The following is a 16,385-nucleotide window of genomic DNA, read 5'->3' on the forward strand; positions in this document are numbered from 1 at the left end:
TTTCACCAAATTGGTAGAGGGGCTCAGCTGACCTGAGTAAGGGAGGGGATCTGTGGATCTAATCACTTTTTACAGATTTTCAACCATTTCTTCTGTTCTATCTCCAAGCTTAATTCCAAAGGCACCACTAATTCCTGAGCATTTGCAGCTTTCTGTGGTATAACCCACGTGGCTTCTAGGCTTTTCTTACTGCTTTTTTTAGGGTTCAGCTTTTCAGGTCTTAGTCATTTACCACCGGCCCTTCTACTTGGCAGGTGTTCAAAAATTTGTTATATCCTCTTCCGTTCTATTTACACTTGTCTATTCATGCCTTAAAAAAAATCCCTTGTCATTTTTGTAGGATTTAAGGATGGAGTGAAGATAAGTGCATGTGTCTCATTCACTGTCTTTTAACTGGGTATCAAGAATAGTATTTTCAATGTAAATTTGCTCTTTTTTTTTTTTTTCGGTACGCGGTCCTCTCACTGTCATGGCCTCTCCCGTTGCGGAGCACAGGTTCCGGACGCGCAGGCTTAGCGGCCATGGCTCATGGTCCCAGCCACTCCGCGGCATGTGGGATCTTCCCGGACCGGGGCACGAACCCGTGGTTCCCTGCATCGGCAGGCGGACTCTCAACCACTGCGCCAGCAGGGAAGCCCTAAATTTGTTCTTTTTTTTTTTCCTGCTAGGAAAGCCGGGTTAGTAAAGCCGTCGAAGTGATGATTCAGCATGTAGAAAATCTGAAGAGAATGTATGCCAAAGAACATGCTGAATTAGAAGAACTAAAACAGGTTCTTTTGCAAAATGAAAGGACTTTTAACCCTCTTGAAGATGAAGGTAATAAAAGTTTAAGATAATTGTATCAGTTATGTCTTTCTAACTTTCTTCTTTTTCATTCTCTCTCTTACTAATTCTTATTATATAATGTCTTTAGTATAAGACCCTTATGTTAAGATTATATTAGAAGGATATGATATATAGAATATAAGAAATAACTCATTCCTGTTATTTATATAGCCCAGAGTAAGATGTCAGTTAGAAGACAAATTAGGAGACAAGATGGATTTTATGGTAGACACCAAGATTTCATTAAAATGATGACATGAGCAAATATAACTAATCTAACTCATTGAGTTGACCCCAGTGTTGTCTTACTTAGGATATGTTAGAATTGGCTTTTTCTCCACACATAAAGCAAGGCACAGTAGCATAAATGAACCACTCTTATCAACAATGGTTTTGTATCCCTCGAACAAGGAAGGACTGTGACAGGGTAAGCTAATCAATAGATTGGAAAATAGGGAGACATCTGAGACCATGGAGAATATCTTAACAGAAGGCTTATATGAACCTTATAGTTTTATTTTAAATAGACAGTATGAATGTCTATAGGCAGAATTTTCATTTTAATGATTCTGTTCTCTCTTCTTGAAAAGTAATAACATGTGATGATCTTCTGATCTGTAATTTTGGACTCATTGATTCAGCAGACATCCATTTAGTGCCCCCTCTGTGCTAGGCAGGCATGGTGGACATTGGCAGTGACATAGAGGACTGTATTCCATTGGTTCAGATTACTAACGTTGTGAATCACCAAATAAATGATAACCAGATATTTATATTGCTCAGTAGTCTCTAGGGTCTTAAATATTTTCCAACCATTGCTTTTCTTTGTAAAGAATTAAGACCATTGCGTTAAACTGCACATGTAATTCCAAAAATACACAAATGTGTTTTCCCTTTCAGGTGACTGCCAAATTAAAAAACGTTCAGCTTCTCTAAACTCTAAGGTAACAAATGTCTATCAAATGTTATAGCTGAGATGGTTTTAAAATACTACTTGAAGCAACATGGCTTTAAATCATAAAACAACAGTGATTTTAATTCATATATATGTGTTATGTATATATACATGTGTGTTTATATATGTACGCTTTTCTACTTCTTGCAATATTTGTACATCAATTAAGTTTGCCTGGCAGCGAGAGGAAAGCCAGTATTAACGATAGTTTCTCTCTCGTGTGAAACCAAAGTTGGGAATAAGCAGTCCAACAGCTTCACAAAATCCCAGTCCCCGTCTCTCTTGCCGAGTCATCGACCTCAGCACTTTGCTTCCATCTCATAGTCTAAGATAGCTTTGTCATTTCTGGGTACCAAGTCCTGGTCATTATGTTGAGTCCTGCTCCAAGAAAAAGGAAGAAGCGAGCACAGGTGTTCTCTCTACCTCTGAAGACACTTCCTAGAAGTCCCAGATAACATTTCCCTTTTCATTCTTTGTTGGAAATAAGATGAAAACAGCTTTTATTCTGGAGGCTGTATGCCTAACTAAAAATTAGTGGGGTTTGTTACTAAGTAGAAGGGGAAAATGGGATATTGAAAGTCAACCAGCAGTTTCTGTCAGTTTGAAAATCAAGATTTCACTGAATTTTTGGGCAAGGGACTTTAAAATCATTCCATCCAAATCTTTTTCACAGATGAGGAAATTAACTTTCACAGAAGTTAAGTGATTAGTTATGATCCTGTAGTGACAGAATCATGATTAGAACCCAGGATTTTGGACCACAATTTGCTATTTTTGATGTTCAACTAACCTATAAAAATAAATTAGAAATGGTGGCTTAAGAAAAGTATTCACATAAAACTTCTTCAGTTTATTTCCTGAAGTTCTACTTATTTAAATGTGAAGAGCCACAAAATATAACATTCTCCTGTACAAATCTCAAGGCTGAGGTATAAACACATCCATTCATTATAATGTCATACTCATCCTTAAATGTATAAAATGGAAAAAATGAAACCATGGAAAAAAGTCCCTAAAATAGGTGCATATTTATCTCCTCTTGAGTTGGGGAAAACCGTTCCAAGCATAAAAGACATGATAGCAAAAGAGGGGAAGAGATGAGGGACTTCCCTGGCGGTCCAGTGTTTAAGATTCCACGCTTCCATTGCAGGCGGCATGGGTTCGATCCCTGGTCAGAGAACTAAGATCCTGCATGCCACATGATGTGGCCAAAAACCAAACCAAACCAAACCAAAGATAACCAAAAAAAAAAAAAAAGAAGAGAGAGAGATAAAAAGATTTGGCTACATTAACAATAAAAAAATTCTGCCAAGAAATATCATTAACAAAATTAATATAGGCAAAAATCATAAACAGGTGGTTCTCAGAGCAGATACATACAGGGTTATTTGGCATAGAAAAACAGTGTTCAGTGTTACTGGAAACCTAAACAGAAAGCCTTATGTTCCTTACTTGATTGGCAAAAATTATCCATTGTTGGAGAAGGTAGAATATAAATTGGCAGAATATTTCTGGAAGGCAATTTGGCCATAACAAAATCCTCGAAAATATGTCTCCTGTTTAACTCATCAGTGATCAAGTACATGGATGTGTACATTCAAGAATACCCATCAGTGTTTCATACAAGGATAAAACATTGAGAATTTTCTAAGTGTACATTTTCCCCCTTTGGGTAGCCATCTTCTCTTCGAAGAGTGACCATTGCCTCTTTGCCCAGAAATATTGGAAATGCAGGAATGGTAAGCAAATCCCTAAGTGTTCTTAGTCCAAAGCAAATTTATTTCCATATGACAGAAATATAAATTTACTACACTAAATTCATATTTTATTATTTCCTTAACATCTGAACTTTAAAGGTGGCTGGGATGGAAAATAATGACCGATTCAGTAGGAGGTCAAGCAGTTGGTAAGTGTAATTTTCTGGTTGCTCTTTGGGAAACTTACTGTTTTATAACTGGGCTAAAGTAAATGTTTGAAATAAGTGATATAGTAACATTTGATTTGTATGGAGTATATGCAGAATAATTATAAAAACTGGCATATGTTCATGAAATTATTTCTTATGAAATAAGCATTATATGAATATGCCAAGGAAAAAATAAGAATGTATCATTTTTGTATTGATTTAGGTAGTGGGAAATAAATTGGTAATGGCTACAGAAGTATTTGATTTGACAAGTGGCTATAATTATCTTTATTTAGGCGTATTTTGGGGTCAAAGCAGAGTGAACACCGTCCCTCATTACATCGATTTATTAGCACCTATTCCTGGGCAGATGCTGAAGAAGAAAAATGTGAACTGAAGTAGGTGAAGCTTGATGTGTTTATTAACCTGATGTGCCAGGCATAAATAGTGGGGATCAGTTTTATTCTGTGGAGATGAGGTCAATGCTGCATCATCAAAAAGATCATTCATTGTTTAAGACTTTTGTGAACTGTAAAGTACTATATAAATGTTACTTGCTAATACATTCACTCTCACAGCACTCAGTACTTCAAGGTTTGAGGTCTTAAGTTAGAAAAGAACCTGGAATTTGCCAGATATGTGAAGAGAATTTTTTTCCTGTATAGGTTTCTTGTCATCAGGGGGAAAGGTCAATGAAGAGCCACAGAAATAAAATTTTCATCTACTTGGATGAATTATTTACAACATATAATGTAATATGTAATATATGCGCATTATATATACATGTCTTCCCTTTAAGTAAATGAAGACGAGGGGAAACATAAAACTCTACATTGCCATCTCTATATCTAGCAAGTTAAACAAATGAAATATACTCCTATAATGAAAGGTAGAGGGCAAGAGGGAGGGAGAAGAAATGCTGCCCCTAAATCCTTGGGTGACATTGGACAAACTGCTTAACATTATTTGGTCTCAGTTTCCTCGTCTGTAGAGATCTTAATGAAATGATTTTATGTTGATTTTATAACACGTTCATTGCGTGCCTGTTACGTGAGACACACTACGCTCAAGCTTAAGAGGTATAAAGATGAAAAAGACATAGTTCCTACCCTCAAAGCCTTTACTTTTTCCTTAAATAATCCTGGGAGTCTAATTGCATGTACTGAACTCTTTTTAGATTTAAAGTTAACATAATGGATATTTTCTAATCTGGGTTAAAAAAAATCAAGAGTTTCCTTGAAAAGATTATAATCTATTTTTAAATTTTTGTCAGTATGGTATGATTTCTACTGCAAAGTTTCCGCAAATGAAGACTGAAACCTTGAAAATGCTACAAGAATTCTGGCTTTTGGGCTTTGTTGCCTTTAAAAACCAAACTAAAATCTATCACATGCATTCCCTATAGGTGTTTGACTGAAAAACAAAAACAAAAACTTTGAGACACAATTCCCTTTGGCAGTTGTGAGGGGACTGTAAGTTTGGGATTTCAGTATTCAAATCCAACTAGGGACTCATCAGTGAACATGAAACATGGAACATGAACATGAAACAAGTTTTGTTCAGGTAAAGGACCCCTCTTTAGATAATATGATTTTATCTAAATACAGTCAACCTATTTGCTACTTCCCAGCTCACTGACCACTAATAGTTTATCTTAGGTAGTTTTATACCAAACATATCTTCATAAACATGTTTAAAAGTATTAAGATTTTTTAGAGAAAGAAGAAATGACACTTTGACGTTACTCCACTTTAGCACTGCTCAAAAAACCTACAGAAAAAAGAGTAAAATCAATTGTTAATGAGAAAAATTTTATGATACGTTGAATGAAAAATACATGGAGAAATATAGCATCCACATTTGCTTTTTAAAGTGTACTTACTAATACACACACAGACACACACACACGCACATGCTGAGAAGGAAAATCACAGTAACAACAGTGGTTAATTATGAGTGGTGAGAATTGACTAACTTACACATGTTCTTTGTAAATCTCCCCTTTTTATTTGTTCTTTGGCTAGCATCCCAATTTTCTACAACAAACATTTGCTATTTTTCTAAATACAGAAAGTTACTTTAAAAAATTAAATTCCTGGGCTTCCCTGGTGGCGCAGTGGTTGAGAGTCTGCCTGCCGATGCAGGGGACACGGGTTCGTGCCCCAGTCCGGGAAGATCCCACATGCCGCGGAGCGGCTGGGCCCATGAGCCAAGGCTGCTGAGCCTGTGCATCCGGAGCCTGTGCTCTGCAACGGGAGAGGCCACAACAGTGAGAGGCCCGCGTAACGCAAAAAAAAAAAAAAAAAAAAGAAAGAAAGAAAGAAAAGAAAATCGAATTCCTATAAATGGTTAAAAATATAAAGTTGGTGATTTGACTTTTAGAATTACTATTTATCAAATCTTTCTAAAGCAAAACGAATATCTGCAAGCTTCCTTAGTAATACAGGAAAATTTAGCAGTATGTTATAAATGATAATAGCACATTATCCATAGTTTAATATTTAAAAACAATATTTATTTACAGAACTAAAGATGACTCAGAACCACCTGAAGAAGAAACAGTAGAAAGGACAAGAAAGCCAAGTCTTTCTGAAAAGAAAAATAATCCATCAAAATGGGATGTCTTTTCAATGTAAGTTGTCTACTTGCTAAATGATACCATTTTGGTGGAATGGGGAAAGGTAAGGCAGGGTTAGCAGAATTAATCTTAATCAAATTACTTTACTAAAAGACCTTTCAAAATGTTAAATTTAAGATGAATAACAAACTCCATATGGTGTTTAACAATTATCCCTGAACCTATGAACTACAAGAGGCAGGTGAGTTCACAGTGTTAAGAACTTGGCCTTGGAACCAGATGGCCCAGGCTTGAATTAGCTCTCTGACTCTGTGTGACCTGGGCAAGTTCATCCAGTTTTGAGCACTGATTTCTTCACCTGTAAAATAGAGATGATAATAGTACCTATGTCTTTGCTGTCATGAGTAAATGAATTAGCACATGTAAAACACATAGTTAACTATTTTCAAAGACTTATATGATGCTGCAATCTTTTTTGGTGGGTGTTTCTAAAAGGAATTTTAGGGTTTCAGTACGGCAAAAGTCCAGGGTATGGTGAGAAATAAGTGACATGTTTATAAGTACACATGTCTTGCTCTACCCAATGAATAACATTATTTCTTCTACCCCAGGAATATAAATTGCCTTACCTGATTGAAAAGATGAACTTAATACTCAAATGTACTTGTTAGGAGTTAAGTAATGCCTAAATCACATAATTTTCAGATTCTTACCTTAGCACATCATTTCTTTAATTCCAAAAGTTGTAAGGGGTGGGGGGAGCAGATTGTGGGCAAAGCCAAGAGGCTAGACCATACCGTGTAGCTTATTATGAGGGGGTGTTGGTGGAATTATGCAGGGCAGACGCATGACTTGATTCTTGTTGACAAAAGGAGTGTTTCTAATAACAGATTATTGTGATTACCACATGCTGACTTTGTGTTTTCCTTGTAGTTATAACACAGTAGCTTCCTGGGCAACAAATCTCAAGACTTCCATCAGAGAGGCCAGTAAGGCACTCTGGCTTTCTGTCGCGTTCATTGTACTATTCGCGGCATTGATGAGCTTCTTCACAGGCCGATTTTTCCAGAAGTCTGTGGATGCTGCTCCCACACAGGACGGGGACTCCTGGATGTCTCTAGAACATATCTTGTGGCCATTTACCAGACTCCAACACAATGGGCCACCGCCAGTGTGACTGCAGCACATCCTAATGTGCTAATGCTAATCTTGATTTTTAAAGTTTCAGTATCTGAACTTTGTAAATTAGTAGCTTTTAGCTGGGAAATTATAGCATGGAGCCAGAGGTTCTCAGGATGACTGTAAGATATTTTATATTCCCTCTTTTTGTGATTACCTTCCTAACTAAAATACAATGGGGAGGAAGCCCACCTACATGATTTTTTTAATGAGCTTTTTGAGGAGGAGATATTATTGTTTGTTAAAATTTATTGAAATAAAGAACCATTCAAATTTTCATACAGTGAATGTTGGAAGTCTCAGTAGGTCACATATGCATAAGGAAAAAACCCCTAATTCTTAGAAAGTAAAATTTGAGTGTAAAATGCTGATTAGATCATTTTAACAGCCTATTTGGCATATATCCACTCATTACACTTTATTGTAGAAATCCCGGATTTTTCTCCAAGTTGCTTCATTCTTCATACTGAATAAAATTTATCAGTGGGGATTAAGAATAGCTGAGTAATCTAGTTGAGAGTAGCATGTGGCATACAGAGTCAACAAACTGGCAGCTGGAACACCTAACTTTCTTCATTGCTTCTTTAGAAGCAAAATCCTTAACCATGTGATATAAAGTAGAATGAAACTCAGTTTCTTCTTTAAGGGCTTCAGAGAATGCATCACTGGATTCATTGATTTTGAGGCTCTGTGCCCTGTCACCATTAAACATTAAAAGGGTCCAATTAGGATTCTGAATGGGTTCTTCTTTAGGAAGGTGTTCCCTCACCTAAAGAAAAAGAAAGAAAGATATGTTACTAGTTCCTCTTTTATTGGGTATTTTGACAGTAGAGTATTTTATTTGAAGGGCTCAGTTGAGTTCCCTGAATTGCTAAGATAAAAAGAAACAGTCTTAATGTCTCATTTTTTTAAAAGCATGAAACTGTTTATATCTTGGTGTTTATGGAACTTATCAAAATGTATTAATTCCTTAAAAATATTTATTGAATGGCTTCAAGTGTCAGGTACTCTTCTAGGTGCTGGGGATAAAACAACAACAAAGAAAAAATAACTAAACGTATTAATAAGTAACAACTGCAACAATAAAAACCTTGTCTTCAAGGAGCTTATATTGTAATAGGAGAAACACACAATAAACAAGATAAATAAATATGGTGGCTCATTTATGCTAAAATATTCATCAGTCATCGTGTAGAATATGATAAGATACATTCTTTATCAGGCAGTAGGAAATGTGCCAGAAAGTTAAACTGGAGGCCTAACCCTCTCAGAGGAGAAAGTCTGTGAATCATAGATGATATATTCACGTGAAAGGCTGACATTTGTTCTTCAGTTGATGTGAAGAGAGATAAGGTCTCTAAGCCTGAAATCAAGAGCATTTGATACCATAATGGACAATGAAAGTATAACCTTTACATCGTTTGGTTTTATTTATTTATTTTTTTTGTGCGGTACTTGGGCCTCTCACTGTTGTGGCCTCTCCTGTTGCGGAGCACAGGCTCTGGACGCGCAGGCTCAGCGGCCATAGCTCACGGGCCCAGCCGCTCCGCGGCATGCGGGATCTTCCCGGACCGGGGCACGAACCTGTGTCCCCTGCATCGGCAGGCGGACTCTCAACCACTGCGCCACCAGGGAAGCCCTGGTTTTATATTTTTGACAAAATTAAAGAAAATGAAGTTGTAAAACTCCATTTTGAATGTTAATCTTTTTCACCTTTTTAAAAGGAGAAACCATGGTCTACATTCATTTAGCTTTTGAGTATCTTCTTTTGGAGCACAAAATAGTCTAATGGGGTTTTTGCATACTATACCTGAAATACAACTTTGTCAGAATTGCATGCTGTATTCCACTTGCTCCAACCAAACGCAAAAGCAGAACTTAACAGGGCCATTTGTCGATAAGCTTTCACTTCTACCAAAGGAAGCTGTCAATATACAAACAAATAGAGTTGATCGTAGAGCCTCTCTAGTCTCCCTTCCATCCTTGGCCCCCTACAGTCTGGTCTGGTCTCAACACAGATCCATTTAAATGTAAGTCAGCTGAAGTTAATCAGAAAGAGGAGACAAATATCATATGATATCACTTATAAGTGGAATCTAAAAAAATGGTACAAATGAACTTACTTACCAAACAGAAATAGAATCACAGATGTAGAAAACAAAATTATGGTTAACAAGGGAGGAAAAGTGGGGGGGGGGGATAAACTGGGAGATTGGGATTGACATATACATACTACTATATATAAAATAGATAACTAATAAGGACCTACTGTACAGCACAGGGAACTCTGTAATGGCCTATATGGAAAAAGAATCTAAAAAAAAGTGAATATATGTATATATGTATAACTGACTCACTTTGCTGTAGAGCAGAAACACAACATTGTAAATCAACTATAATCCAATAAAAATTTTAAAAAACTATTAAAAAATAAATTAAAATTCAAATATTAAAAAAATAAAATAAAATGTAAGATTACATGACTTCTTTCTCAAAACGGGGCAATGGCTTCCCTTTTCAGAGTAGAATCCAAAGTCCTAACAATGCTCCACAAGGGCCTCTGTGGTCTGACATCCCCCATACACCCCGTTATCTCTCTGACCTTATCCCCTGTTCTTCTCCCTTTGCTCTCTCGGCACCCCGGCCTCCTTGCTGTCCCTCCCATCCTCAGACACATCAGGCCACACCCTCTGGGCTCTTTCCCCAGGTCTTCTCTCCACCTGGAAGCTGATATCCTTCCAGAGATATCAACTTGGCTAAATTCCCCACCTTGAAGCGTTGCTCAAATCTTGTCTCCTTATTGAACCCCTCTCCCCCTACACCCTATTTGGTATTGTAACTTTCCTTTTCCATACCACTTAGCACCTTTTGACATATAAGATAATTTTGTTTATTATGTTTGTTGTTTATTTTTACCTCCCTCAACTAGAATGTAAGCTCCACAAGGGCAGGGACCTGTGTTTTATTCACTGTTTCCTAAGCATCTAAAACAATGTCTAGAATATAGGTGTTCAGAAAAAAAAAAGTCTTGAGTATAATATTCTGAAAAGATGACTAGTATATGACATTCAGCATTTGTAGAGTAACTGGCAATTTGAGTTACTAAAACTAAGGTTGGTTTTTTTTCCCTACGCATATATGTATGCACTCTTATTGACAGGATTATTTTCAAGTGTTGTGTCTACCTATATTGCCATTTTCTGGTATATTATAAACTTGTTCTTGAGTATAGAACTCTTCTGCCCAAAACACCTTTCATGATTAGAAGCCACTCTGTCTCCATTCATGCATCATAAATATTTGCTAAACATCTATTGTATTCTAGGAATAGGCTTGGTGCTAGAAGAATCAAAGCTGATTAAGAAACGGCCACCCCCCTCAAGGAGCTCGCAGTTTAACATGGAAGGATCTCATTTAACTAAACTTAGGCGTCATATGAAGCTGTACGTAGACAGGGAGGCTCTGTCGAGAAATAGAAGGAAGTGGGTTTGGTGGTCCTTGTATGTCTGATTTTGCCTGACTTATCATATTTGGGAAACTGCTGAGTCATTTACTCTTTTAAGAAATCTTACATGTATCCAGTCTGGAAGGAGAAAGAAAGCATAGGAAATGCGAAGTTGCTCAGACTCTACCTTTGCACTAAACTGACCAGCTGTGGTTACGCTCCATGTGTCACTATGAAGATCATACAATAGATTATTAAATTTGAGAGAACCCTGGATTTCTGGTCATGCTATTTATTCCTTCCTTTCTAACTATAATCTTATATAAGTGAATATAGAAAACCATTGGTGTACCGTAAGATTTATATAAAATTTAATACTTGCTAACATTCTAAATGTCCAGCACATTAAATTTGGAAAGATTCATTCTTACCTTATAGTTTATAACAACATAAAAGTGAGAGTGTCCAGTAGGGAAGATATTCAGTCCAGCTTCTTTCAAAGCAATAATGAAAGAAACAGGAGTCATCCACTTTTCTTCCAAAATAGAGGAATGCTTTTGGTTATTTAGTTTGATGGACGCTAACATGCAGAGGTTTTCCTAGTTTCAATAAGAAAAAAGAAGCGCTTATACAAGTTAAAGAAACTATTACCGCATTATCATTCTAGGTCCAGCTGTTAGGTTCTTTACACTATTAAAACAAAATCCTATATTAAAAAGAATGCAGGACAGAAATGTTTTAGGCCTGACCCAAAAGCTCCACTGCAAAGTCTCCACGTTACCTTAAGCAGTTTATCAACTCTTCTTGGGCTCATCTGAGCAATCCAGGGACTGAACTGAAGGATCTCTCAGGTCTCCTACTTTATAAATTATGATCTAAGAATACTACATGTGTTCATATTGATATATAATAGCTATTTGACAGCAATCATGTTGCAACTTTTAAGGATCATAATTTTTTATACATATATAATAAAATTTTAACATAATAATGCAAAATTATTATCCAGTTTTAAAGTCTGCAAAGTGGCGGGACTTCCCTGGTGGTCCAGTGGTTAAGACTTCATGCTCCCAATGAAGGGGTCCCGGGTTCAATCCCTGGTCAGGGAACTAAGATCCCACATGCTGCAACTACTGAGACCTCATGCTCTAGAGCCCACGTGCTGCAACTAGAGAGCCTGTGCACCAAACTACTGAAACTGCCTCAATGAAGACCCAGCATGGCCACAGTAAATAAATAAATAAATTTATTTGTTTTAAAAAATGTCTGCAAAGTGGCAATTTGAAGGTGTACAGAGTTCACATCTCTCATCTGACTTTAAAAGCCAAATTTGATGATATTCTAGCCTTCCTGCCACAGTCATAAGGAATTTCAGGTTATCTCTTTTTTTTCCTCTCTCTCTCTTTTTAAAACAACTTTCATGAGGTGTATCTTACATATCATAAAATTCACCCAAGTGCACAGTCCAGTGATTTTTTTGGGTAACTTTACTGAGTGGTGCAACTCTCACCATAAATCAGTTTTACAGCATTTTCATCCCTCCAATAAAATCCCTTATGTCCATTTACAGTTAATCCTCATTCCCACCCTCAGCCTCAGGCAACCACTAAATCTACTTTTTGTGTCTCTAAATTTCAGACTGTGTAATTTCTGAGTGACGAGCAATGGAGGCACTCAAAAGGGATTTCAAATGGCTAGGTGATAAGATCAGGAGGCCTCTTTAGAGTGGATCAAAAACTCTGAAAGTCATACTGCAACCAGGCTTATATCTTCACCAATTGTTCTATTCCTAGTAACTTTAGGGTACAAATTTGTACTTTACTTATTACATGCTATTTCCTATCTATTTAATTTATATTTCATTTAGAAATTACAGTTCAAGGTATATTGTAAATAGATTTATAAAAGACACATTTCAATATATAAATCAGCAGTGATTGATTGCTTTGACACACTTACAGTCATCAAACAGATTTAGCTCTTTGACATGACTTGCTGTAACAGCAGTTTACCTTAATTTGTATTTGAATCTCAGTAAATACTGTAGTCACAGTCAGAAGTACTTTATTCACATCAAGTGGTCTTAGCTCCCATGACTGGTATGGCATATTAACATGAGCATCTTGAATCAAGGTAACAGGGCCAAAAGTGTCCAGGCTGAATGTTATAAGTCTGTCTTCCCATTTGTAAGATACATTGCTGATGCCATCAGTTTTCCAGTGTTTACCTTTATAATTAGGAAGAATGTGACATTAGTTCCATTTTTTCCTCTGCAAAAATAAGAATGAAACCACTCCCATAACTGCAATATGTATAAATTGATTTTTCACATTTAGAATAGAATCTCCACAAAAAGCCAGCTTTGCTGGGAGTTTCTTCCTGTCTACAGGATCAAGTCCAAACTCCTCAGCACAGCTGTGAGACCTTTAGAATGAAGCTCTGATTCTGATTTCCGGCTTCCTCCTTTGCCACTTCTCAGACCTCTTTCCAGCCACACTTTTTCTTCTTCTGCAACAACATCATATACCTCTGAGCCTCTGCACATGCCGTTCTTTCTTCCGAGAGGACTCTTCCTTTATCTCTTAGAGAAACTCTCTTCATCTTTCTTTTTAAACAACTTTAAAATTCACCTGTCTTGAGTATGCGATTATTTTTAGTAAATTTATTGAGCTGTACGACCATCATCACCATCCAGTTTTATTCAGTTTTAGAACATTATTATCCTCCAAATAAGATCTCTTATGTCTGTTTGTAGTTAATTCCCATCCCCATCACCAGCCCCAAGCAACTATTAATATACTTCCTGTCTCTAAAGATTTTGCCTTTTCTGGACTTTTCATTAAATACAATCATATAATAGGTGGTATTCTGTGTCTCTTACAACTCAATAATAAAACACAACCCAACTTAAAAATGGGCAAAAGATTTGCATAAACATTTCATCAAAGAAGATATACAAAAGTATAGTAAATACATTAAAAAAGATGCTCAACATTACCGGTCATTGGGGAAATACAAATTAAAACCACAAACTACCATTTCACACCCACTAGAGTGGCTATAATCAAAAAAACAGATAATAACAAATGTTGGCAAGGATGTGGAGAAACGGGAAACCTCGTATCTTGCTGGTACAGCTACTGTGAAAAACAATTTGGCAAGTTTCTTAAATAGGTAAGCATCAATTTACCATTTAACCCAGCAATTCCACTCCTAGGGATATACCCAAGAGGAATGAAGACATATGTCCACATGAGACTTACATGTGAAAGTTCTCTTAGTCTCTTAAGGACCTGTTCAATATTCCACCCTAGGAGAAGCCTTCCGTAACTCTCCAGATGGGACCCAGCCACTGTTCTGCTCCTTAGCACTTCTATTATATAGCACCTTACTACATTGTATTATGATTATTTTCCCTCTCTGCCTCTCCTACAACTTTGAAAACTCCTGGAAGAAGGAACTATGTCTCATTTATCTCTATCTTTCTTATTGTTCAGCATATTTATGGAACAAATGAATGAATCATTATCTTTCTAGAACACCCTCTTCATTCCCACTTGGCTTTCTCCTCTTCTCACATGGAGGGTTTCACTGACTATTTTTGAGTCTCAAATTCAATATAATAAATACGATTATATTGGAAAACTAAGTTCTTTATAATTCCTCTTTTTGTTTTTACATTAACAAAATTATTTTAATTTTTAAACGTAAAAATTAAGTATTGCCTATAAATAAATTCTTCAACTTTCTAGTATTCCCTGGCAAAAAAAGTTTCCCCATGGTTTAAAAATTACTGGAGTTGTAGATTACTGTCGTATAATTACTGTAGTTAGAGTCAATTTTTACATATTGTATTTCCCTGAATCATGTGGGATAATTTACCTTGTCTAATACTAATTGAGTATGAATAAATTTTAATGTGATAAATATTTAGGAACATTACCATTAAAGGAAAGGAAAAGTGAAACCTCTAAAAGCAACATAAAAGGAAAAAATTACCTAATGTTCATTTTGATATACTTTATGGTTTAATGTATTGATAAAAATATACTGTTTTTAATATATAAATTATTTCTAGAATAAATAATGTCTTGTGGCTATGTCTATACAAGCAAAAATATGGAGTAGTGTAGCAACCATGAAAAAGTTTAAAGTACAAAATATTCTCTAAATTCTCTGCCCCCATTAACTAAATAAAGTAATAGCTCTGTGCTTTAGTGATCTTATCTGTTCTAAACCTATCATCTAGTATGTAAACCCTTTCACAAATAAATAGATGGATGTAGAATAACTCACCTACACTAAAAACAAAGCTATTCGGCTTTCATCTAAGAGCCCCAAAATGTGCATACATTAATTCACAAGACCGAGACCTTTCAAAGTTTAGCCTGCCAACCCCAAATAAGGTATCTGCTAATTACTGGTGAATTATTAGCTTGTATTTCTGTTAGTACTTCTGATTTCATTGATATTTATTTAACATTTTGAATAAGCAATAACTTCCCATGATTCGTCAGAAGTTATAAAGAGGCATACAGTGGCTAGTTTTCCTCTTTCTCAGGTTTCCCATTTGCCCACTCCACATCCTCAGTACCTGGCTGTAATAAGCTTTGCAACTTATAAATCATTAGCATTAAAATAATCAAATTTTAATCACTCCAGTGTGAATTATTTGGCCATTTCAAGAGAGAGTAGGCTTTTCATTTGTTTGTTTTTGATTTGCTATGCTATCTTGATATTTTTGTTCATTTCCTTCTTTTTTAAAACGTAATTGTATAAACATAAAGACATTTCTCAGAGAATACGGCAGATATAAACACTTCAGCAACTAATAGTTATAAAAAACTCCAATCCCTATTCTTTTCCATCAAGAGCAAACAAAACAAAGACCCTAGAATTGGCAGAGAAATATGTAAGATTAGAAACTCAGTTTACACGCTGCATTTCCTAATTTGATATAGGAATTTATATTATTGTATCTCTTTTCATTACATAATTATCAAAGCTGGTTAAGACATTGCTGTACCTTCAGCATCCCACCTTGCAACCATGGGATTCTCAAAAAAGATTACGTTCTCATGAACCTCAAGCATGACCTCTATGGGTGGGAAAGTGTTTTCTGTTTCAAAGTCTTCTGCCGTTTCTGGAGGATATGTATATTTCTGTAATCCTTCTTTGAGTATCTTTTAAAAATGACCAAAATAATACCAAGTTAGAAGCTGACTGGTAACAGTTAAAGATGTAAATATTGCTGAATAAGCTATACAGTTATTTTAAATAAGCACTGCAGTTTGGTCACATTTAACTATAGATTGACTAACAAAATGTCACAATAAAATTAAAGATAATGATTTGAGGAAAAAAAAATCACGACACTTGAATGTAATTCAGAACCCTCCTATGGGCCAGGTTCTATGCTGGCTGGGACTTAACTATTCATTTTATCCCTCCAAGTAACAGTACAAGGCATATATTTAACAGAGAGGATAACTGGCAC

General features: G+C 36.0%; 2 protein-coding genes across 3 annotated transcripts in view; one reads left to right on the plus strand and one right to left on the minus strand.

Moving 5' to 3' along the window:
- The window catches only part of IRAG2 (inositol 1,4,5-triphosphate receptor associated 2), a gene marked incomplete at its 5' end in the record, with an annotated part of 91,234 nt that extends 83,708 nt beyond the window's left edge, over positions 1-7,526 (plus strand). The window contains 7 exons of the mRNA XM_082849525.1: positions 669-816; positions 1,726-1,769; positions 3,457-3,519; positions 3,637-3,686; positions 3,983-4,084; positions 6,211-6,318; positions 7,198-7,526. Coding sequence (XP_082705651.1) covers positions 669-816; positions 1,726-1,769; positions 3,457-3,519; positions 3,637-3,686; positions 3,983-4,084; positions 6,211-6,318; positions 7,198-7,441 — 759 coding nt within the window. The 3' untranslated portion in view covers positions 7,442-7,526. The remainder of the gene's footprint in view (positions 1-668; positions 817-1,725; positions 1,770-3,456; positions 3,520-3,636; positions 3,687-3,982; positions 4,085-6,210; positions 6,319-7,197) is intronic.
- A 6-nt stretch (positions 7,527-7,532) lies between these two features.
- Positions 7,533-16,385, minus strand: part of DNAI7 (dynein axonemal intermediate chain 7) — a 58,093-nt gene continuing 49,240 nt past the window's right edge. The window contains exons 10-14 of one of the 2 annotated variants that reach the window (XM_082849644.1): positions 15,915-16,071; positions 12,901-13,115; positions 11,320-11,487; positions 9,254-9,367; positions 7,533-8,212 (exon numbers count right to left, since the gene is read on the minus strand). In XM_082849644.1, coding sequence (XP_082705770.1) covers positions 7,934-8,212; positions 9,254-9,367; positions 11,320-11,487; positions 12,901-13,115; positions 15,915-16,071 — 933 coding nt within the window. In that variant the 3' untranslated portion in view covers positions 7,533-7,933. The remainder of the gene's footprint in view (positions 8,213-9,253; positions 9,368-11,319; positions 11,488-12,900; positions 13,116-15,914; positions 16,072-16,385) is intronic. The other variant, XM_082849645.1, reaches the window with a different exon arrangement.

Source organism: Leucopleurus acutus, assembly GCF_964270905.1.
Source record: "Leucopleurus acutus genome assembly, chromosome: 11".
Taxonomy (NCBI): Eukaryota; Metazoa; Chordata; class Mammalia; order Artiodactyla; family Delphinidae; genus Leucopleurus; species Leucopleurus acutus.